Source organism: Sinohyriopsis cumingii, chromosome 2 (genome assembly GCF_028554795.1).
Source record: "Sinohyriopsis cumingii isolate HCF-2022 chromosome 2, ASM2855479v2, whole genome shotgun sequence".
Lineage (NCBI taxonomy): Eukaryota > Metazoa > Mollusca > Bivalvia > Unionida > Unionidae > Sinohyriopsis > Sinohyriopsis cumingii.
Window position 1 is genome coordinate 78,599,605 of NC_142962.1, and position 23,506 is coordinate 78,623,110.

Consider the following 23,506-nt stretch of genomic DNA (forward strand, 5'->3'; position numbering starts at 1 on the left):
CAACAACAACAAAAAAGGACATAAACAGATGCAGTTGGATCTAAAATGGTCAAGAAACCTTCTTCATTTAGTTGCAGAATCAATACAGTTACAGCGAAATACATGGAAAGAAGATGCATTCAAAACTGAGTTAAAAGAGGAAACTGGCATAAAGAGTTTTGCATGGTGTGTTAAAATGGATAATTCACACGAAACAATCTATAATAACAAAAATAAGTTGATGTTAAATCAGAGTAATGCCGGGATGTATATTACTTTACGATTTTGCAATGGTGCCAAGTCAGATGTATCCGGATAGTATGAAATTTGAGTTCTTAAAGATATCCCAACACCCGAATTAAAATAGACCGAATGAAAAAGTTGTTTAATATATATATATATATATATATATATATATATATATATATATATATATATATATGATGCAAACAAACCCGCAAAATATTAAACCACCGAGAAAAGTTGTTCTCCGCCTTCTTTTTCTGATACGACTGGCGGCTGCACCAGTAATACCAAATAATAAAAAACATGACGCAGAGCAACTTGTTGGTCTATCAACCACCTAGCTACGATGTCATAGCTTCAACTTGATTTGTTGTGGTTGAGGTAGGAGTAAGGGTACTAATATTAGCACTATCGACCACCCAAATCCGACCATGGGAGCTTGCCTCTACCCTTATTCTATTGGCATTACACTGAAGACTCGTCATTTGATTCTAGTCTGGTTCCCGGCTTCGTATAGCGGAGGGCAAAGCTGGGATCATCCCAGGCAGGGATCCAGACTAATTGATTCTGACTTTGCTCCCCCGTCCCCTACCCGCCACGGCTCAGTGGTCAAAATTCCTGGACGCACATGTTTGCATGCACCTATTAGTTAGGAAGTCAAGGGTGAATAATATGGATCATTTGTAGCCAATGTTGTAATGAACAGATGGATGCCATAACCAGACAATATAGGAATAACCAGAAGCATGTACTTTAGATTTTTTAAATCCAAATCTTCAGCCCTCTGTATTTGCACATATTTTCTGTCCATGTTTGGTATGTAAAATGTTGAATTTTCAATTTCATCTCTGTTCATTGTTCTAACTGGGCGGGTTATTACAGTAAAAATTCATATATCTGACTTGTTTTCCTTCGTGAACACAGGGGTTCGTTACAATGAAAATTAGGAGTATAATATTGTTACAGGTTAGACCCCTCCATCCCTTGATTCATACACGGATACTCCTAACGAACCCCTGTGTTCGTTAATGGGGTCTTTTCACAAGTCTGACTGTCGTACCGTTCCGAGTGATGTTTCCGTTACATAATTTTATTCACAAATTTGTTCGGTAATTGTGCATAAACATGCTGGTCGAAGGGGAAAGGGGCCAGTTTTTATGTACAAATTTAATGCCGCAATCAGCGACCTAGTATAAAAAAATCATAAAAAAATCAAATACACAAGTGTGGTCAAAAAGGTCCATTTTTTTTTTAGATACCTATATTAAATCAAAGCATAAAACTGTTATCCACTTGACCAGAGAAGTCAATGACAGTTCATAGCAGAATAAGTTTATGCATCCCAATCCCAAATTTATATCTACAATTTTCATGTCCGAAGGTCATTTTTTGACACCATGTGATGCTCACAGTGCAAACACAAACCCTTTTCCTAGATGAAAATTCTGCAAAACAGTGTGTACTAAACAGGCTGATGCAATTGAAAATGCTGTAATCCAAGCCGTTTTTGAGATATTTTACTTCCCTCAAACCATGTGTTTACTGTTAAGGGAGGCTAGCTCTTCTTCCTAGCCGACTATTGGTATTTCACTATCAACATACTGCAGAGTAGCTATAGAAGGTCTACATGACTGACATCAGTTTCAAGAACAACACAAGCCCAAAACATCTAGTTCATAAATATATCCATATCTTTAAATAGTTAACAATAATAGCTGAAAAAGTCACACCATGTTTAAGAAATTTGCCATGGGCCAATTTACGAAACTATACCCTGCCATATAATGGCTGCGCACATGAAGGAAGGCAACGGAATGTTTACAGGTTATTTATCGTGATTTTGGGAAAGCTGAACGTTTGTGGTGGTTCACCAATTACGTTTTTTGTGTGCGATAAACAACCATTTCTTTAGTAAGATAAGATTTATTTACTGTCGGCATAATTTAAAACGGCAGTTGAACATTATTGTAATGAGCTCTTTACCTATGATTATAATTATCATAGAAATCAGCACTTGTCAGTTCATGTTGGCTAGTGCAGGGCAGGGAAAAAATATCAGTTGGTTAGGCTGCTTATCCTAAAGGGCAGGTGGCTTGGTACTTTCATTTATTCTGCGTCAGTTTTTTATATATATTTTTTTATACTCTAACTTTGCTTTAGATAACACTGAATCTGCTTAAAATAAAATGCCACTCGTCCAGTTGGACGTGCATCTTGCATCTTCAGTCACCACTTGTAAAAGTGTATATCTACATGGTTATGCAGACTACGTTATATTCCTATAGTGCAAAATGTGGACCCAGATATGCATGTAGATTGAGGGTTGATGTCATACTGCTTAAACAGCCAACGAGCTGTAGCTTACTCCTAGTCCTACAATGTAAGACACAGCACATGTTGTTTTTGTTTTAGTGCCACAACATAAATATCAGCACCAAGGTCTTGCATGTAGGACTAGCATTGACACAAGCACAAAAACAAGTCTAATCTCTTTGGTCGTACACAAGCACAGATTCAAGCCAAATTGCTTTAGTTTTACCATATTGTACTTACTGTAAACATTTTTCATTTTTCAAGTAAATGCAGGCACAATCAAGTGGTTGTTTTTTTCAAGCTCATTTGGGTGCCATTTCATTTGGTTAAAGAGCAATTGTATATAAACAATACTTGAGTCAATTATATGTTAAGACTATTGCCTCCCCTCCCCCCAAGAACACTTACATTTTGTCTTCATTTAATTGTCTTTGCCATCTGCTCCATCTCGATCCAGTTGTATCCTACTCTCATAATATGCTGCTCCAGTTCTCTTCTCCAGGTCTTTTTGTTTCCCTTCCTCATTTCCTTTTGCCCTGTGGGTTCCATCTGGATTCCAGTCACAATTATTTTTGCTATATAGTTCCTACATTTTTTTGTCAGTACTGAGCTTTCCACTGTCAAAATCCTAATAAATCATGTTTAAATCTAAAGTGTCTTCGAAGATGAACTCACTGTGAAGTTCTTGTCATAGGTTATTTTCCAAATAATAGTTTTGTAAGGAACTTAAGTTAATGGCATTTTAATACTAAAACTCAATGATCGTACTTTGCAATGTAAGATAAGTGATGTGTAATGTGACCATCGATTTCATGCATTCAGTAATTAAATGTACCCGCCATTATGGCTAGGTTCACAAAGTACTTCTCCATCAACAGGAGTTTAGAAATTTATTTTTTCCGCACTTTACATGCTTTGCCAATAGTGAATTGCTTCTTAAATCCCAAGAATGATCACTGAATGCTGTAGAATTTTTCTCGACAAGCAAAACTAGGATCTCCATTCCCACCAATGAAACTTGCATGAGTCAACACCTGGCATTAATGCACTGCATATATCTATATCTAAATTACAATGAGTAAAGAAACATATCAGAGCATATGTGGCCCCCCCCCCCCCAAACAAACCAATTTGGAAAAAAAGTTCTCGATTCAACTGTTATTTGCATATACAGTGTGACCCCACGCATGCTCCATTATAACATGAATTCGGATATAACGCGGTTGTGGAGTGGCTCCTGAAATTTTTATATACATGTATTTTTCTCACACACACAAAAAAATCTTTCTTAAAAGTACAAAAAAAAACTAATATGTTTTTAGTCATTTTGGAGAAGAGATCGCACATGAATAATACAAGACGATCGTGGCATGGCTTCTGAAATTTTATATGTATTTTTGTCATACACGAGAAAATCATTTTTTCTTGATAAAAGTATGAAAAATAATGTGTAAAAACTTTATTCTAGGATCACATAGGGCTTCGCCAATTTTGCAAACTGTGATTTTATTTTCCTTATTGGTGGCAAAATATACCATCTGGTGAGTTTTTTTATTGGCAACATTGTTTGCTGTTTAAACTTGTATGTAAAGCCATTGGTTTGGAGTGGAGAAATTCAAAAGCCCCATGAAAGGAAGATGCAAACTTGATATAAAATGCACTGAAATTTATCTATTGTTGGATAAACAATTTCTTTGTCCATATTGACAAACCATCTTAACAGTGCATTGTTATATCATAATCCACTTATGTTGACATCGAGCATAAGTAATGTATCCTGTGAGATATCTGCTTTTTTGGTTGTTGACATTTCTGGTAGCAGAGACCAACCAGATGAGGCATTATCTCATAATCTATCTTTCTTTGGATTTTCGGCCAATCACTAGTAATTAATATATTTACATAGACTGACATTTGTATGTGGATGGTAAGTAAAATTCCTCTTCTTTCCACTCAGAATTAAATCCTTCAGAACACCCATATTTTCTGTACTAATCTTTGTCATCAGACCAGAACACCTGCGTCTCTATTGTCCATTGACCCTTTATTAAATTTCTGATGCATGAGTGGAAGGCAGCATCACTCCGCTACCACAGTGTAACCCCCCGAAAACCCATCTTACTGTAACCCCATGAAAGGAAGATGCAAACTTGATATAAAATGCACAGAAATTTATCTATTGTTGGATAAACAATTTCTTTGTCTATATTGACAAACCATCTTAACAGTGCATTGTTATATCATAATCCACTTATGTTGACATCGAGCATAAGTAATGTATCCTGTGAGATATCTGCTTTTTTGGTTGTTGACATTTCTGGTAGCGGAGACCAACCAGATGAGGCATTATCTCATAATCTATCTTTCTTTGGATTTTCGGCCAATCACCAGTAATTAATATATTTACATAGACTGACATTTGTATGTGGATGGTAAGTAAAATTCCTCTTCTTTCCACTCAGAATTAAATCCTTCAGAACACCCATACTTTCTATACTAATCTTTGTCATCAGACCAGAACACCTGCGTCTCTATTGTCCATTGACCCTTTATTAAATTTCTGACGCATGAGTGGAAGGCAGCATCACTCCGCTACCACAATGTAACCCCCCCAAAACCCATCTTACTGTAACCAAAATTGACCAAATGACAACCAATTCCTTTTTTAAAAATGTACCCCAGATAAAATAGTTTGCTGAAATTTCAATGGATACATTACCTTTGAAGCACCAAATGTTATGAAAGCGTACTAAGTAAATGGAAAAAAATCAGTCTCAATCATGTAATACAATTATTTGGTGTTGCCGCCACAGTAAGAAGCTGGCCTTTGTTTGGTTCTCCAAAGCTGGCTGTTAGCGGTGACTTCAATAATACATGCACCTTTCATCAATGAAAGCCAAATACAATATTCAATAAAAACAAAGAAGTCAGTACCAAACTTAAATAAAAGCAGGGGAATCTGATGGAGTTTTTCATTTTCCAATGTGACTGGAACACATTTACTGTGCCTTGAAAGTTTCCTTTTTGCAGGGTAACAGTTTATGCTTATGAATGCTACCAACTGCGGCTTAAAATGCAAACTAACTCTTACTGACTTGGGACATACTGAAAAGTAAATGTGCTTCATCATTCTTTACATGATTGTGCTTTGTTTATCCATTGAATTCAGACTTATATGACCTGTGACAAAATTATTGAATATTTTAAATCTGTGTGTGTGCATTTTTTTGATGCAATTACTTGTATTATGGATTCAATGTCTATGATGAGGTTCGCGTGTGAATACACAATGTTGATACTCTATTCATGCTATACGTAAGACATGTATATATAAACAATATACATGTACATGTATATGAAACAATCCGTGGTCCTCTAAATAAAGTAAAATGGTATATATACCTTCTCTGTTTTCACTACAGGTGTATTTCCCATTTAAGATGGTAACTGTGCCAATGAAGCACATATTTTACCGCCCGCATTTATATTTCCCCCTCCCCCCGCAATTTTTTGGGGGTACATGCATCATTTTCTTCAGCTGACTGACCTGGTTGCTTATAACATGGTTCGGTCTATAACACGGTTGGGTTCTATGGCTCCCAACTACCGTGTTGTAGCAGGGTCACACTACTAGTTAACAATAAGGAAATAAGGTGGGATATAAAATGTGGGAAATGGTTATCACATGTATGGTAGCTTGAGACAACATTTGAACTGTTAACATAAATTCACATCCATTTTAGGCATTGATAATTATAACAAAAAAGGGCATGGTTTATTTGTCAATCAATTGCTAGTGCTTTCACTCACTGTAGAACAGGCAGTTTTTTTGAAGAATGTCAAAGAGGCTTAAGTCTAACCTTCAGCTATTGTATAGAATATGAATTGGGGGCAAATAATGCATTCCACAGGGAGAAACATTGTGTCCTTTTTGAGAATTTCACATGTATTAAACCCGAAAAATCAGAGAGTATTTAGTGAAAACGATGCTTAAATATGTTGCAAAAAACCATCCTGATGGTAGGTCCCAATCTGCGTGTTTTCAGATTCAATCTCATGACTTGGCTTTTGAAAAGATTTATTTTTTGCATGACATGCTAGAATAACTACGGTATTAACTAAATTTATTTAATGACTACTTGAATTCCTTTAAAATTAATTATTTATTTCTGTACATTTGAAAATTCAACACAGAAGGGGCAGTTTTGTTGGAAGGTATTTGGATTTCTTGGAACTATTGGAATTGATAGGACTTTTAGGAAATAGGAATTCATTCACCATGCTGTAAGTTAATTTAATTCTTTTGCTTCTGTATTTTGAGAATAAATTATTTTCAATTATGGAAAACTTGTCTGTTTTGCTATTTCTTGTTGCATAGTTTATGTCCCTGCAGTGGTAACATGGGATTGACGGCAAAAGTAAAAGATTAATGAGCAAAATTAACATATATTAATTACCCTGCATAGATTCGTGTTTGGTGATGCACACTTTCTTCAGAATATCACAGCTAGTTGTGAATGAATTGATGACTTGTGCCTTGATACATATATCACAGAACATCTGTTTTAACTTTATATCATATCTCAGCCAGAGATGCCCATGTTTCCAGTATATTTTGTTCCCAATAAGGAAAAACAAATCGCAATTTGTGACATTTGTGAAGTCCAGTATAATCCCTGAAAAACATAATGGACTCTGCTCATGTGGGACATGTAACCATGTTAAGATGGGTTGTATAAAGTTAATTCACATGATTTTGTCTGGTTTAATATTTAGAGTCTGTGTCAATTAATGACAAGTATTAGTAATTAATGCTTAAAGTAAATTGGTTCGTTAGAATGGGACATCAGTTTATGTCACAATGCTGCTTTTTGTCAATCATTGTCTTCACCAAAATTAACAGTAGAAAGGAATGCATTTTGTTGGACTTAGTTCATTGTGTTGTTGTCCTACGTCCAAAGTAAATAGACGTGTGGAAATTACATTTTATCCTGTTGACCTATATTTCCTTTGACATTTTTCATTTTCTGACTGTTTAAAATGGCTTAGTGTACATCTTGACATTTCATATCCATCCTTTCATTAAGAACCATATGAGTTTGTTCATGAACAATTACTGAAAGCCATAGAAGCAGGGTTGTGTTATTCATATAATAATGCCATCATAAACACAGAAGTTATTTGCTTGTGCCCATAACAGTGCCAATGATCCAAATGCACAGTATCAATTAGAAAGATGTGTTCTTGTGTTTTGAATAAATGCCACAGTCTGACTTTGAAAGAAATTTTCTCTGACAGAATTTAATGTATCCACAGTTTGAAACTTTATATGGTGTAGCAATACATTACATTATGACAATAATGAGCATCAAATAGGTAGAGACTAGACATGTAAACATATTTGCAAAATTTGAACTTTAAAGAAATGTTTAAAAATTTCCATTTTGAAAGTGATAGTGCTAAAATGTCAATATTCATGTGTCTACCTTTAAGAATTAATTTTTCAATTTAGATTTATGTCGCCAAGACACTGACAGGACTGGGATCGCCTTATTTTTCCCATATAGTCCCTACTTTTGTTTGTCAGTACAGAACATTCCATTGTGTCCAAAACCCATCTTCAAAGATGAACTCGCAAAGTTCTTATCATAAATTATCCAGCATGTTGTGAAAGGCCAGATTGAAACTAAACAACATGAAGTGGGTCACAGATTTCGTTTCAGAACCAGCAACATTGCCTCATTACTTACTGTGTACTATCCCAAAAGTACTCACAAACAACCACATGATAATGCTCACAAACAACCACAGTAATGCTCACAATCAACCACATGATAATGCTCACAAACAACCACATGATAATGCTCACAATCAACCACACGATAATGCTCACAAACAACCACATGATAATGCTCACAAACATTCACATGATAATGCTCACAAACAATCAACCACACAATAATGTTCATCTTGTAAAGAATAAACAATCTGCTTCAAAATCAATACCAAGAATACCTAAATCTAACTCTTTCATCACCAATAAAATGAGATAGGTAAAAATATAAAAATAGACCGGACTGCGTTAATTTTTGTGGATGCTGACCTGCAAGCAGTATGCGAAATTGCCACACCAGCCTGCTGCTCAGATGCCAGATAATTTCATGGCGGAGTGGGGCACAAAATATGTAGCCAGTTGGTCTGACCAGTTGGATCTTTAGGTACATTGAGCATATTTAATCTACAAATATTTAATCTACAGTTGGATCTTTAGGTATATTGAGTATATTTAATCTACAAATATTTAATCTACAGTCGGATCTTTAGGTATATATATTGAGCATATTTAATCTAAAAATATTTAATCTACAGTCGGATCTTTAGGTATATTGAGCATATTTAATCTACAAATATTTAATCTACAGTTGGATCTTCAGGTATATTGAGTATATTTAATCTACAAATATTTAATCTACAGTCGGATCTTTAGGTTGGATCTTTAGGTATATTGAGCATATTTAATCTACAAATATTTAATCTACAGTCGGATCTTTAGGTTGGATCTTTAGGTATATTGAGCATATTTAATTTACAAATATTTAATCTAGAGTCAGATCTTTAGGTATATTGAGTATATTTAATCTACAAATATTTAATCTACATCGGGATCTTTAGGTATATTGAGCATATTTAATCTACAAATATTTAATTTACAGTCGGATCTTTAGGTATATTGAGCATATTTAATCTACAGATATTTAATCTACAGTCGGATCTTTAGGTTGGATCTTTAGGTGTATTGAGCATATTTAATCTACAAATATTTAATCTACAGTTGGATCTTTAGGTTGGATCTTTAGGTATATTGAGCATATTTAATTTACAAATATTTAATCTAGAGTTGGATCTTTAGGTTGGATCTTTAGGTATATTGAGCATATTTAATTTACAAATATTTAATCTACAGTTGGATCTTTAGGTTGGATCTTTAGGTATATTGAGCATATTTAATCTACAAATATTTAATCTACAGTCGGATCTTTAGGTATATTGAGCATATTTAATCTACAGATATTTAATCTACAGTCGGATGTTTAGGTTGGATCTTTAGGTATATTGAGCATATTTAATCTACAAATATTTAATCTACAGTCGGATCTTTAGGTTGGATCTTTAGGTATATTGAGCATATTTAATTTACAAATATTTAATCTACAGTCGGATCTTTAGGTATATTGAGCATATTTAATCTACAAAATATTTAATCTACAGTTGGATCTTTAGGTTGGATCTTTAGGTATATTGAGCATATTTAATCTACAAATATTTAGTCTACAGTCAGATCTTTAGGTATATTGAGCAAATTTAATCTACAAATATTTAATCTACAGTCGGATCTTTAGGTTGGATCTTTAGGTATATTGAGCATATTTAATTTACAAATATTTAGTCTACAGTCGGATCTTTAGGTATATTGAGCATATTTAATCTACAAATATTTAATCTACAGTCGGATCTTTCGGTATATTTAGCATATTTAATCTACAAATATTTAATCTAGAGTCAGATCTTTAGGTGTGTTGAGCATATTTAATCTACAAATTGTATATTGTATGATATTTAAATAAAGAATTGAAATCAAATGACACATAAATAATGGGAATTGTTTCTAATGACCACTCATGAAATGAGAAGGTGAATAGTGTGTTTGTGTGATTTGGACTTTTAACGTAGCTTTAACAATTTTTCAGTCATATTTCTACAATATCTGCAGTGTGGCAGTTTGTAATACTGTCTAGCAATGCGGTATCATATTGCAGGCTTTTAGCATGATGTCCCACCCAATCACATTATCCTGACACCAAGCCAACCATTCCCAACACTAACCTCTTGATGCTGAGCACCAAGAGAAGTTGCTGTATGTATCATTTTTATGTCTTTGGTGTGATTCAGCTGGTTGTTTGAACCTGTGAACTCCTGCATCTGAGGTGGATGCTCAAACCACTTTGGTCACTGGAGTAGTTGGAAGATAGCTCAAATGCAGATTGCATTCACTAAATTTTAGCAACTTCAGTTTTAAAAAATTTTCTCATGTCTTTGCGATGTCTGATGACACATGCTCATTTTAATTCCCAAAGTGGACATGTACAAGACATTTAGATGCCTCAGAGCCACCAGAGGTTAAAAAACAAAAGGAGAACAGAACTGTTGAAAAATAGTTGGGTTACAGACTTTGTTTGGAATATAGAAACAGGATGAATGTTAATGCTATGACAATGCTGTGAACTTTTCGGCTACAGTCTGCTGATGTGGATGAATTTGATCAGATTCCAGCACTGCTGGAACTCATATTTCTGCAGTCCAAATTTCTTAGGCAGCTGGACTTTGAAGACTCATGTTTAGAGTTTGAGCCTTGTTCTGGTACTATCATTGATGACAAGTACTAAGTGGATGAGAAACCTGATTCTTATTCTTACTATGAATCCGTTTGGTCAAAAATGGCAGCAACAGATTCTGATGTCCAGCCTGTAGATTAGTTATGTTTGGATCTGGTTCTGCTGGACAGTAAGCATCAATTTCCTGGTCAGGTCATTTAAACAGAATTTATTAAATATAATTATGTTGATGTTGTTTTTTGTTTTGCTTTATTTTCCTTGTTTCATTATCAAAATCGTCATGGTAGCTATATTTACCACCGAGTCATTGATTACTTTTTGTCTTCTTTGTATGCTGAAATGTTGGACCAGTTTCCATAGTGTATGTTCATTAGAGTATGTTGCATTTAAAACACAGTCTTAATAAACATGTATTGGATCTCCATCTGCTCAGCAAATTTGAATTTTGTGTTTGAACATTGAATTATCAAAACATCTGGAAAGCAAATCTAATTTTTAAATAAACTTGTGTAGGGTGATAGTGTCTGCTCAACTAAGTATAATTGTCATTGGTATTGAACATTTAAGTTTATAATTGGCTACAAAAGGCTAAACAGAGCACAAGGGGCTTCTTTCAATTTCAATTACATGACAGTGGTGGGTATGGGCTTCTTACTTCATTTTTCTTAAGAGGTATGCTTTAAAATAATGATTTGTGGCTTCTTAAGTTTTAAAATAAATGATTTTGTGACTTCATAAGTTTTAAAAAAAAGGATTTTATGGCTTCTTAAGTTTAAAAAAAGGATTTTATGGCTTCTTAAGTTTAAAAAAAAGGATTTTATGGCTTCTTAAGTTTTAAAATAAATGATTTTGTGACTTCATAAGCTTTAAAATAAATGTGGCTTAACAATAATGCATTAACTATAAATCAGGCATTGCATGTAAAAAAATGCAATTTCATTCGGTCCAGTACCTTTAAAAAGAAAAGTCTTTGCTGATCTTTTTGGACCTTGTCTTTTGTGTCATTCACGTAACTGAGACATCAGTTTTGTAGTATCAGCAAAACAGGAGGCTTCTCTAGTTCAGTCAACATCACAGAAGTTGCGTAAGCAAGGTCTTGGCATTGCCAACTTTGTGATGCAGACATGGAAGCAGCGTTAGACCTTGCCTTTAAATTCCTTTAAAATATAATAAACTAGACATGAATTCTGCAGGTAAATTTTTAAACATGAATCTGTTTTGTATTCACTACATAATCATGTACTATGGCTTGATAAATTTCATTAAAATTAAGAAATCTTGATTACAGTTTAAAAAAAATCAAATGTTTTTCATTATTATTAAAAAGAATTAAAATATTTTTCAAGCCTACTAACCATATGCTTCTTGCAGATGACGATTATGATTGGCAACCTCCAAGTGAGGCCGAGATGAAGATTATTGAGGCACGCAGAGAACGGTCAAACCAAATCAGCAAACTGATGGGGGACTACTTACTAAAGGGGTACAAGATGTTGGGGACAACTTGCAGCATTTGTGAGGTATTTTGCTGGTGACATCTGTTTTTGTGTAATATTGGCAGGCATTAGATGATTTTGGGGATGACATAAATGACTGAATCAAAATTCTTTTTTGATGCCCTGTTATAGGCTTACAACTGGTACCAAATTTAGGACAAGTCCTCAGAGTGGAAGACTTGAGTTCTAGTGTTGAAAAATTTGTGGTTTTGTTAGGTTCAAGAACAGACCTACCCAGCCCTTCAAGGACAGTTTCTAAAATTTAAATATAGAATATTAGTACAATTTCCATGAAAGTTGAATATTGGATCTAAGCTAGGTCAGATATACATGTGGTTTAGCTTCTAAAATCATTTGAATAAAGGTCGGCTGTGTGAGACCATGTTTAAAAATAATGTGGTATATGGACCTTACATGTAGAAGATACACAGGAAAGAAAGAGATTTAATGTAGAGTGTAGCATTGTACATCCATCTGTGCCCTTGTTCATTTAGACACAAGAACATCATTTCTCCATCATCTACCATTACCGAACTTTGCAAAGAGCTTGCATTTGGGGTAAGCAAGAAGCCACTTGGTTTTTGTACGAAACAATCATAGTCAAATTACCAATGACAGAAAGATGAAAAATGGTCTCCATGTAGTGTCATTAGTTAAGCTACAAAGACCTGGCCCAAGCATTGTGGATATCAATTTTGTGGTCCAAAGGTCAAAGGTATGAAACAAAATTGGTTTCCAAACATTTACATTAGTTCTAAATTTCAGGTCTAAACTAGAATTTGTGGATAGCTTTCACTTTGGGCAAGAAAAAAATGTGGGTTGAATGTGGAGTGAAAATATGGTAACTGTCAGTATTACTCCAATTCTAAGAAGAAAAATGTTTTCTGAACTGGACTAAGCTTTGTGCGCATTGAGTAAAGTTGATGCCAGTTGGTTTTGGGGACAAAAGGTAATAGGTCAGGTCACTGTGACTGAAGAATGAAAAATGGTTTCATCACCGAAATTTCACTTTTCTATCATATTATGTATATTTAATATGCATTGTTAGTTTTTCTTTCTCTGTGAATCTATGGTATATATAATTGTGTTTTAGACTGGACCTTGTCCAAAATCAAGTTCACTTTGTGAGAGATGCTGATGTTTTTATTTTGGTAAACGAATAATACTTATTTTTATAAGAATGGGGGGATAAATTAGTTTGGTAAACAAATAATAATTATTAGGATCATTCTTTTGGTCTGAGTCAAGGACGTTATATTTACCATGTTCTTTATTATAATTTCAAAAACATATTTTATCTTGTAAACAATCCAGTGTTCTACCATGGAAAATTCCCACTAAATAGACATAGTATTTCCAGAAAATGCTAACTGTGACTTTGGTCAGGTACATGGGTTTATAATCTTGTTAACTTGAGAAATTACTGCAATAACATACGAAGCAGAACTCATCCTTACTGTTACGTTGAGTATTTAATTTGGGTGGAATTTATTTATTCAGATTATTTATTCACTGGAAATAGTGCTTTCAAATATTATTCTTGGAAAGAAACATTAATTTAGAATTATAGTGAGTTCTGACAAGGACATCATGGACTGTATTATTGTGATTAATTGGAAGACTGTTAGCACATCATCACACTACATGCTTCTGGTACATTAGTACATTCAAGAATACAGGCACATTGATTTCTTCGGCACTGGATCTTAATTCAGACCCCACTGGAATTTAATTAGAATTTTATTCATTAGGATTGGTGATATAACTTTATTTGGACTATTTGGGATTTGGTTTGCAATACTGTAAGTTCTTTTTTAAATTTTTACTTTGTATTTGATGGAAATAAATTATTTGTTGAATTTTACAAAGTTTGTTGGTTTTCGCTCTTTTCTATTACATTGTTCAAGACCTTAGATTCATAATAATATGCCTTCAATATAGTATGTAGATGGCTTACACTGGGATGGGGTAATAAATTAAGCCTTTTGATTTGGGGGTCAAATGGCCATGGTCATTAACTGAAGAATTTTTAAAAAAAAAGTTTAATAGTGACAATTATAGCTGGTATACCTTAGGGCAGTAGTGTCCCAAAGATTAGCAGGTTGGATTCATGACTGAAAGGTGGCAGGTGTATCTTTGTACATGGTACTTAACACAAATTTCCTTGGCACTAAATAACCTACATGGGTTGTGGTAAGAATAATAATAATGTTTTCTGCACTGTAAATTTAGTTGATGACCACATACCATAACAGAGGTCACTAAAACCTATGATGCTCTACTAGAGCCTGCATAAAGAACTGTTGAACATGGGACAGGCATATAATGTGGCATCCACAGAAGTCTTGGTTTAAATGCCTTACTTTTATTGAGGCGATAAAATGGCAAATTCAGCAAAGTGTGATTAAATTCTTTCCTTTGATAACACACAGTGGAACACACTTAAAAATAAAACAACATTGTATCAGTTAAGAGCGTTTTTGTATTTAAGTTTTTGTTACTATGCTAACATTTCACTGCACATCCATAAGGGTAGACACTTTAGTTTTTTTAAAACTATGCCATACATAATTAATGTTTTCTTTTTCCCAGACCATCCTCCTGCAAGACAAACAGGGTCAGAATTACTGTGTTGCCTGTAAAGAATTGGACGCAGATGCTGACAAGGATGATCCAGGCAAGTACTTGCAAATGCCTTTTTTGTAATGAGTTATTTTCTCAGAAAATATAGTTTTGCAATTGGACCTAACTTATTGTCTCTCAAGTTCTCATGCACATAGCTAGAGGAGGTGTTAGTGTGTATGAGTTGGATTTTTAATGTAGCTTTAAAAAAAATTCAGTCATATTGCTATGATGTCTGCAGTGTGGGAGTTTATGGTGATGTCTATCACTGGGGCATCGTGTGGCAGACATGTAGCATGATGTCCAACCCAGTCACATTATCCTGACACCAGGCTGACCAGTCCTAATACTCTTAATGGTGAACGCCTAATGAGGCAGCTGTTAGTACCATTTTTATAAGTTTTTGGTATGACTTGGCCAGGGTTCAGACCCATGACCTCCTGCATCAGAGGTGGATGCTCTAAGCACAAGGCCATCAAAGCAGTAGCTGGAGAAGGTTGGGTACAGTCACATTCCCAATCTTTGCAGATTTCTATTTAAATGGTCTTTGATTATGTAGTTGCCCAGGATTTAGAGATTTCTAGTTGTAAAGTTTTGCATACAGATATAAGGGCTATTACATTTTAACATACAGGGTACTTGGAGAAGGCAGTTTTAAAACTAATGTCTCAGTGGGTACGATTTTATTGCATCTAAAGATTTGAATGTTCTTGGGTCTCGTGTACCCCTGGGCCAACACTGCCCAAAGTACATCATCTAGAACTGCTGTTAAATCCCTATTGTATGAATGTGCATTGTTTGATGCGACTCTACACCTCCATTTTTTGGTGAGGTTGCACTCTCCTTGCCTCTTTCTTATGGATCTCTGACCAGTTGACTTATCTCATTGAATACGTCTATAGAAAAGTTATGGATGTGGTGTTTGAAAATGAACACATGAGCCATGACTAGGATGGTCCAGGCAAAGAGGTATCTCACTTGCAAGAGATTATTTTGGTCAGCAACTGTCATCAGAGCTAGTGGCAGCACATTGATTAGCATGCTACTCACAATCAATGGGTTGCAGGTTAAGATCTTTCCCACACCAGCCCAGGTTGACTTCATGGTACATCTATGGACAAGGCTTTTCACTTTTATTACTTTGGCACTAAATATTGTGAATATTTTCCTGCACCAAGCCAGTTCAACCTGCCATGATACATTTCAGACAAGGCTTTTTACTCCTAATGCTTTTCCACTAAATTCTGTGAATTACATTTATAGATTAAGGAAGAGGTCTTTAAATTCATGGTAGCAGCAAACACAGAATCTATGAAAACTGGTACTTCGTGAAAAATTACAAATTGACAGTTGTCATTGATGTGCTGATGTTCTACTAAACACTAAGCAAACAAGCAACCAATTTATCAAACATTACCTTGGAGTACTTTGTGTCACAGATTTATTTGCATCTATTTTGCGTTATTTTAAATGTTATTTGTGAAAACCCAGTGCACAATCTTTAGTTCTATGCATCATTCATTTTCATAAATGAGTCATAATATCCTGGAGAAGGCTTGACAGTTTGGAAATTCTGGAGGTATGTATTTCCCAGAATTAAAAATTGACTGTACCTTTGCTTGACTTTTATTCATTGGAATGTTTTGTTTTGGACGTGATCTTGGTTGTGCACTGACAGGTGATGAAGCCAAGATTGTTGATGGGTTACAGTGAAAAGCATCTACCTTGTGCCCACTTTTATCAGGTATTCTACAGGATCAAGGTGGTATTTGTCAGGAATCTGATATCCCAAAAAAGGATATTTATTAACATTGCAACATTCCTTGGAGATTATCCAAACTGGCAGATTTATCTTTCTCAGCAACTTCTATCAATTTTTATTTGTCTACATTTGCTGTAGAAGGGCATGCAATTTGTATTTTGTCATAGCATTGGCAAAAAGTCTAACCACTTCACATACTATTTTTGTAATACAGGGATTAAAAAATCTCAAAGAATCCACTCACCCAGTTAGGCAAGTACTAAAAGACTACCTTTCCCAGAATAAACTCATACATATAAATGTAGACTATGTTTGTAACCACCTAAATTTGATATATTGAAGATTTTCTCCAGAACTTTTGCTGTAACCCTTGTGACACCAGTTGTAAGTAATCAAAACGCGAGACCATTCTCTTCTCCCTCTGGTAAGCATGTACACGTATTAGTACTGAAGAGTAGTCAGAACAGATGGTAAACAAACTTCTTGTTGAAGGTATTTACCTTTGGTGAACAAAGTTGGCAGGATTCTCAACAGAACATATTTTCATTAAACAGAAGTAATGGTTAAATCATAGCATACTCATTATGGTTTCGATGACTTATTGTGGTCATTCAGTTGGAGGAAATCATCAAACCCAGGTTGGCTTCCATGGTGTTTGTATGTTAGAGCAACATTTAATGTTGAGGCTTTTGGGGTAAGGTACTTTGCCAAGGTCAAACCATGGATGCCTACCTAACCTGATGGTAGGATTCAAACCCACATTCTTTTGTAACAAGCCGATGACCTGATGGTAGGATTCAAACCCACAGACTTTCTGTAACAAGTTCGTAAACTGATGGTAAGATTCAATTTACCAACACCCTTTTTGTCATGAGTCCATGACCTGATGGTAGGATTCAAACCCATACCCTTTCTGTAACAAGTTCGTAAACTGATGGCAAGATTCAATTTACCAACACCCTTTTTGTCACGAGTCCATGACCTGATGGTTAAAGAGTACACGAGAAAAGCTGTTAAAACTGGTTTTTCAATCAACTTAATGTACAGTTGGTAGCAGTTGAAGTGCATGAGGCCACATACTAACCAGCCTAGCTGATCCTGATCTTTTAATCTTTTATATCTGTGAAGCAGAAATACTGACAGGATTAAATCCCTGACATCAGCTCGACTCTATGACCCGGTGGTTAAATTTGTGCTATGACCAGGCCTCAAAGGATGCTTACATTGAGGAACCCATTTTCATCACTTTGAGGTGGAATCTGTGGTTAGATTGCTGTGGTTTCTAAGCTTATTTAATTGATGTGAGCCTTTGGCATACACAGAGCTGATACCACATAACCAAGCCAGTGGTTTCCATGACCAATCAGATTTATTATTAGATTCATTCATAAGGTTCCATCTTGTACATTGTGGCTGTTCAGAATAACACAGTCATACCTGTCAACATTTCAAAAGGTAACTGCTGGAAAGATTGCATTAAAAAACTAAAAGAACAGAGATTGGGACATAAAGTTTGGTAGGTTTTTTGTGGCATTGATATTCCAGTCCAATAGCATGAGATTCTCAAAGGACACGCTGTTTCTCTATGTGACGCAACTTTTTTCCCTTAGGACATGCCCTCTTTTCATATTCTGGTCAGCTATGGCCAAAACTGCACTTTAGCTCAAGGTTAGAATTAAGTAAACAAGCAAGAAGGCCAGGGTGACTAGTTAACAGTTAATACTTATCATTACAACAATCTTGTGAAGAGGACTACCCTTCCAACATACTTCTAAGAAACCATGTACTAGAATGTGTGTATGTAAGCAACATTGGCATTTGAATGATGCCCTATTTTGCTGTTACTGAACGGTGCCCATAGTGTGAGTGAATTCAGTTCAACAGTTTTAATTTGCAGTTCCAGACTACCATACATGTGAAACTGTTTTGTCCACGTTTTATATTCTAACCTTATTTCTTTATTGTCAACTCGTAAAGGATTTAACCTTATTAAATAACCTATTTAAACAGATTAGTATTTTGATGGTACATATTCTGCATGATATGTTTTTAATTCCGTATTTTAATTTAATGATGGTAATTACCATTTGTATAGATGATAAGTTATGTCAGGTGTTCACTTGTCTCAGTTTTTTTGGTGGGAACAGAGAAATTGTTCTGCTTGTAGAGAAAATTACATAGCATTCATAGTTGTCATTTTTGGGATTGAAACTAATTGATGACAATTTTATTGTTGTGGTTTATATTTTTATTTTAAATATTGCTTTAGGGGTTAAAAATTTAAAAAAATTACATCAATAATGTTTAAACTTAACATTCTATATATTGAAGAAAAAAAATTCTTTGTGGTGTGATAATTATTTTGTCATAGTTACAGGTGATAAAATAGAACATGACTTTTGTGGATTAAATATGATATATGTAGGATTTCTTAAAAGAGAAATCAAAAGTTACAGACATAATGTAATAATCGGGAGTTGTCTTAAAAAATTTGGGAGATATTATGAGATCGGGAGTTGGGCATGGAACGACCCCAGGAATCAGGAGTTTTATTCTTCTTGTGGGAAAGTTGATAGATATGTACAATATGACTGACAATGAAAGGGCTGGCCACTTGTTATGTCTGTGAAACCTATATCAAACATTTACAATTGTCACAATTAACCCATCTTCTTCATAAATAAACTGCTCCAGTGGCTGAGTGGTTAGAGCATCCGCCTCGGATGCGGGAGGTCGTGGGTTCGATCCCTGGCCGAGTCATACCAAAGAATTACAAAAATGGTACTAACAGCTGCCTTGCTTGGCACTCAGCATTAAGAGTTAGTGTTAGGACCAGTTGGCCTGGTTTCAGGATACTGCGACTGGGTGGGACATCATGCTACGTGTCTGTGGCATGATGCCCCAGTACTAGACATCACTATAAACTGCCACACTGCAGACGTTGTAGCGATATGACTGAAAAATTGTTAAAGCTACGTTAAAAATCCAAATCACATACATCATAAATAATGTAGCTGCTTTATAAATATATGATAATGCTTTCATATGGGAAATTGCTCTCTATATGCCAAGGGTTTGTACAGTAGTAAGCACCATAGAAACCTTGGATTCCAGGTTGACTGTTAGAGTGGAGATGGGAGGAGTATAATGGCCTCATTAGTTGGATCCATTCTTCTCATGAGAAGTACACCTGACTATATAAGTACATATTCAGTCCTCATTACATGTTTTACTCTAAGCCTTTGTGCTACAAATCTGCGGAGTTACCTTAATCTTGTATCTTTATGAATATTTCAGTGATGAACAGCCAGGCTGCAGTTGCACAGATGAGAGAGCGCACAAAATCTCGAGAAACTTTAACTCCCAATGAGATTAGTGATTGTTTAGCAGGTGTAGTCACTGAAAGAACGCAGCCAACTTCAGCTTCTCAATTGGAACCTCAAGGTCGAGTTTTGAGGGAAGAGCCACAGTCTGGGTCAAACCAGGCAAAGGTCATAACCTATGGCCATGGTACAGACTCATTCATTGGTGATGTTAGGTTCAGAGTGGAGGATTCTTTTGATATTTTATGTCAAAAAATAGGATGGGCAACTGAAGAGCTAAAGAAAACAACAAGTGTAGACCATTCTATTAACCTGTGCCATTTGATTAAATCATGTGCTGATGCCTTGCAGAGTTTGAAGTCCCTTAAGCCATAGTCTTAGTTTTTGTGGTATTTAGTATTTCTATCTAACTGAGTAGTCTTGTAGTGCATATATAATCAAGCATTTGACATTCATAACTCTTTATACAGTATATGGATGCCAGCATAATTAAATTCCCACATCTGTGTACAAGTTTTAATTGACTTTTTTGTGACAGCTGTAGAAATCTTTGACATTTTTGTACTTAAATGCATTACATAGATTACTTGATTTTTAATTTCACCCTCCATCTCAGTCATGCAGCAAATCCCCTCTATGCTTGCTTTGTGTTCAAGATGTCAAAAGCATCGTGTATTTTCATTATGCATGTTATTTCGAAATGGTTGGTCTGCTATTTGCATGACTTTTATTCACCTTGTTGCCAGTGTCAAAATGTCATGAACAATTCAAATAATTATCTTACTAGGTTTTACATCATGATCAGTAAACAGTACATATCACTGGATTTGTAACTTTATTTTTAAAATACAACCTTAACTAAGTTATTCACAGTCTGGAAATTTGCTTGGTCAGGTTGGTCCATATCCAGGTTTTCATATTAGATTCTGAGGAATTGGTCAGGGAACCAGACTACAAGAATATCACAGATGCTTTAATTTCTCTGTGATTTTAGAGTACTTCTACATAACCAAGCTCTTGCTTAGAGCATTTTCTAGAAAATGTTGGCCAATGAATGAAAACACATTGAAGGTAAAAGGAACCATCATCTTCCCAAAAATTTCAAACAATCGACATAATAAAAGAAATGTCCATTGTCATGGGGAAAATGCTGGAAAGGCATCAGTTACATTTATTAGACATCATGTTGATTTGAATATATCTCATCTAGGAATAGATTATTGTTGTTTATTTGTAAATAAAAAAACATGCAAGTTTAGACATCTAGCCTTAAGCCTGAACTACATAGGGCTTAGAACGGCAGTTTCTGAAACAACCCAAGTCCAATTAGTCTGATTATACTTTACACACGTTTGATTTAAACGTTGTATTAGATAACACTACTTAACGGGGGCCCCGAGTGGCCAAGTGGTCTAAAGTGCTCTCCGTTACGGATCACTGCCATCTCACCTCTGTCTGTGTGGGTTCGAGTCTTGGATTTGGCTAATGTGGGTATGTGAGAAAGCTTGCCAGTAGCTTCTTGTGGGTCGGTGGTTCTTTCCGCGGGTTTTCCAGGTTTTTCCTCCACCATTAATACTGGCCGCCATGTATAGCCTATCGTGAGCTGAAAAATGGCGTTAAACCCTACAAAAACAACACTACTTAACAATATTTCACATTACTGCAGATTCGTCTGACTTCTGGGAAATATGTTAACTGTCCTAATGAGAAGTCTTATTCATGATTGGCAGGTCTGATATTGTCAAAAGCAGCAAGTGCACACAAGGTCAGTGGTACACAACTTTGAGCCAGCTTAGCGACCGATGCAAAACAGCCTACAGAGATCCAATTTTAGTAATTGATGCTAAGATAGCCATTGTCAACACTGGTGACAAAGATATTTACAAGAATTAGCCTCAAAGGATAATATTAGTTACAGATCATAGCTTGGAAAATGTGTCATATATATTACATTAAGCCATTGGACTTGGAGCATTGTATTTAACAGCTCCCATTACAGCCCAGCAAATAGTGGTCATTTGATAACTGTCTGTAATGAAACTGAATAAAATTTATTTGCTTAAATGAATAATAATGTGGGACAGTTGTTATGAAGTGCAGATTAAAATCTCTCAGTCTATACAAAATTAAGTTGCAATCTCGCATGTTCAAGGATTTTATTTTCGAACATAGGAGAGACACCTCATACCATAAATTGATGTGCTTACATGCATCCAAGTGTTTTGGTCTAAAATTGTACAGCGTTTGAATATTGTTATAGCCTTAAACCTTGTCCAACCATTTCCAATAGCCTATCCCTAAAAAACTTGAAATTTGTATGGTGCTGTGTCACAAAACATGGCATAAAAACTTGTGTCAAATTGTGTACTTTTTCCATTCTGCAAAGAAAAACAAACCAAACCAAAACCTTTCCTGTTTGACATTTGGGATATTTTTCAAACAGCTTTATCCCAAGTTTAGCTTAGTCATATTATTGTCTGTCTTTGGCAATTCTGTCTTTTTCTCATTCAAAAAGAATTTGAGGATTTAGTGAAAATGTTAGAGCTTTAACTGATAATAATTTCAGTTGTAATAACCAAATTCAGTCTGATTGAATACAAATGGTCACATGATGCTGATGATGAATTCGTTATACCTTGGTAAATTCTGCAGATAACATTTAGTTTCCCCGTTTCCAAGTAATTTTTTGTGAAGCTTTACCTATACCAGTGCCTTACACCTTAATAATAAGCCCCACAAACCCACATCCATGATTTCCAACCAAAATTTTCAACCCGATTAAAATTGTCCATTATGAGTTAAAACAATGTTGTTGTTGTTGTTCTAGGGTTTAATGCCATTTTTCAGCACAAGATAGGCTATACATGGTGGCCAGTATAACTGGTGGAGGAAGAACCCTGGAAAACCCAGGGAAAAACCACCGACTCACGAGAAGCTACTGACAGGCTTTCCCACATACCCACGCTAGCTGATCCTTGGACTCGAACCCACGCAGACTAAGGTGAGATGGCAGTGATCTGGAACAGGTTAAAATGATGTACTTTTGGTCATTCCTGCACTCCAACGCTCAACTTTTTGCCAAAAAATACATATGGTACGCTTTATAAATCAATCTTCAGAAATTATAGCATTCTGCTTCGACAATATGTTCCACCAGCTATTATTAACGGTCAGGGTCATATGAGCAGACTGCTCCGGTGGCCGAAGTGGGTAGAGCATCAGCCTCAGATATGGGAGGTTGCAGGTTTGAACCCTGGCAAAGTCAAACCAAACACTTATAAAAATGGTACTAGCAGCTGCCTTGCTTGGCCCACATCATTAAGATGTTACTGTTAGGATTTGTGGGCCTGGTGTTGGATAATGTGACTGGGT

At 35.3% G+C, this 23,506-nt stretch overlaps 1 protein-coding gene across 2 annotated transcripts; it reads left to right on the forward strand.

The window, feature by feature from the left end:
• The first annotated feature begins 1,997 nt into the window (after positions 1-1,997).
• Positions 1,998-20,955, forward strand: LOC149805243 (protein ZNRD2-like). 2 transcript variants are annotated; one of them, XM_089948802.1, is made up of 4 exons: positions 1,998-2,049; positions 12,303-12,451; positions 15,020-15,104; positions 20,109-20,955. In XM_089948802.1, the coding sequence occupies exons 1-4, from the start codon at positions 2,010-2,012 to the stop codon at positions 20,507-20,509; spliced, it is 675 nt and encodes a 224-aa protein (XP_089804928.1). In that variant the 5' UTR covers positions 1,998-2,009; the 3' UTR covers positions 20,510-20,955. The 2 variants fall into 2 exon arrangements, with proteins under 2 accessions (XP_089804928.1, XP_089804935.1); XM_089948809.1 differs by having other exon boundaries at positions 2,002-2,136.
• Positions 20,956-23,506: the final 2,551 nt, after the last annotated feature.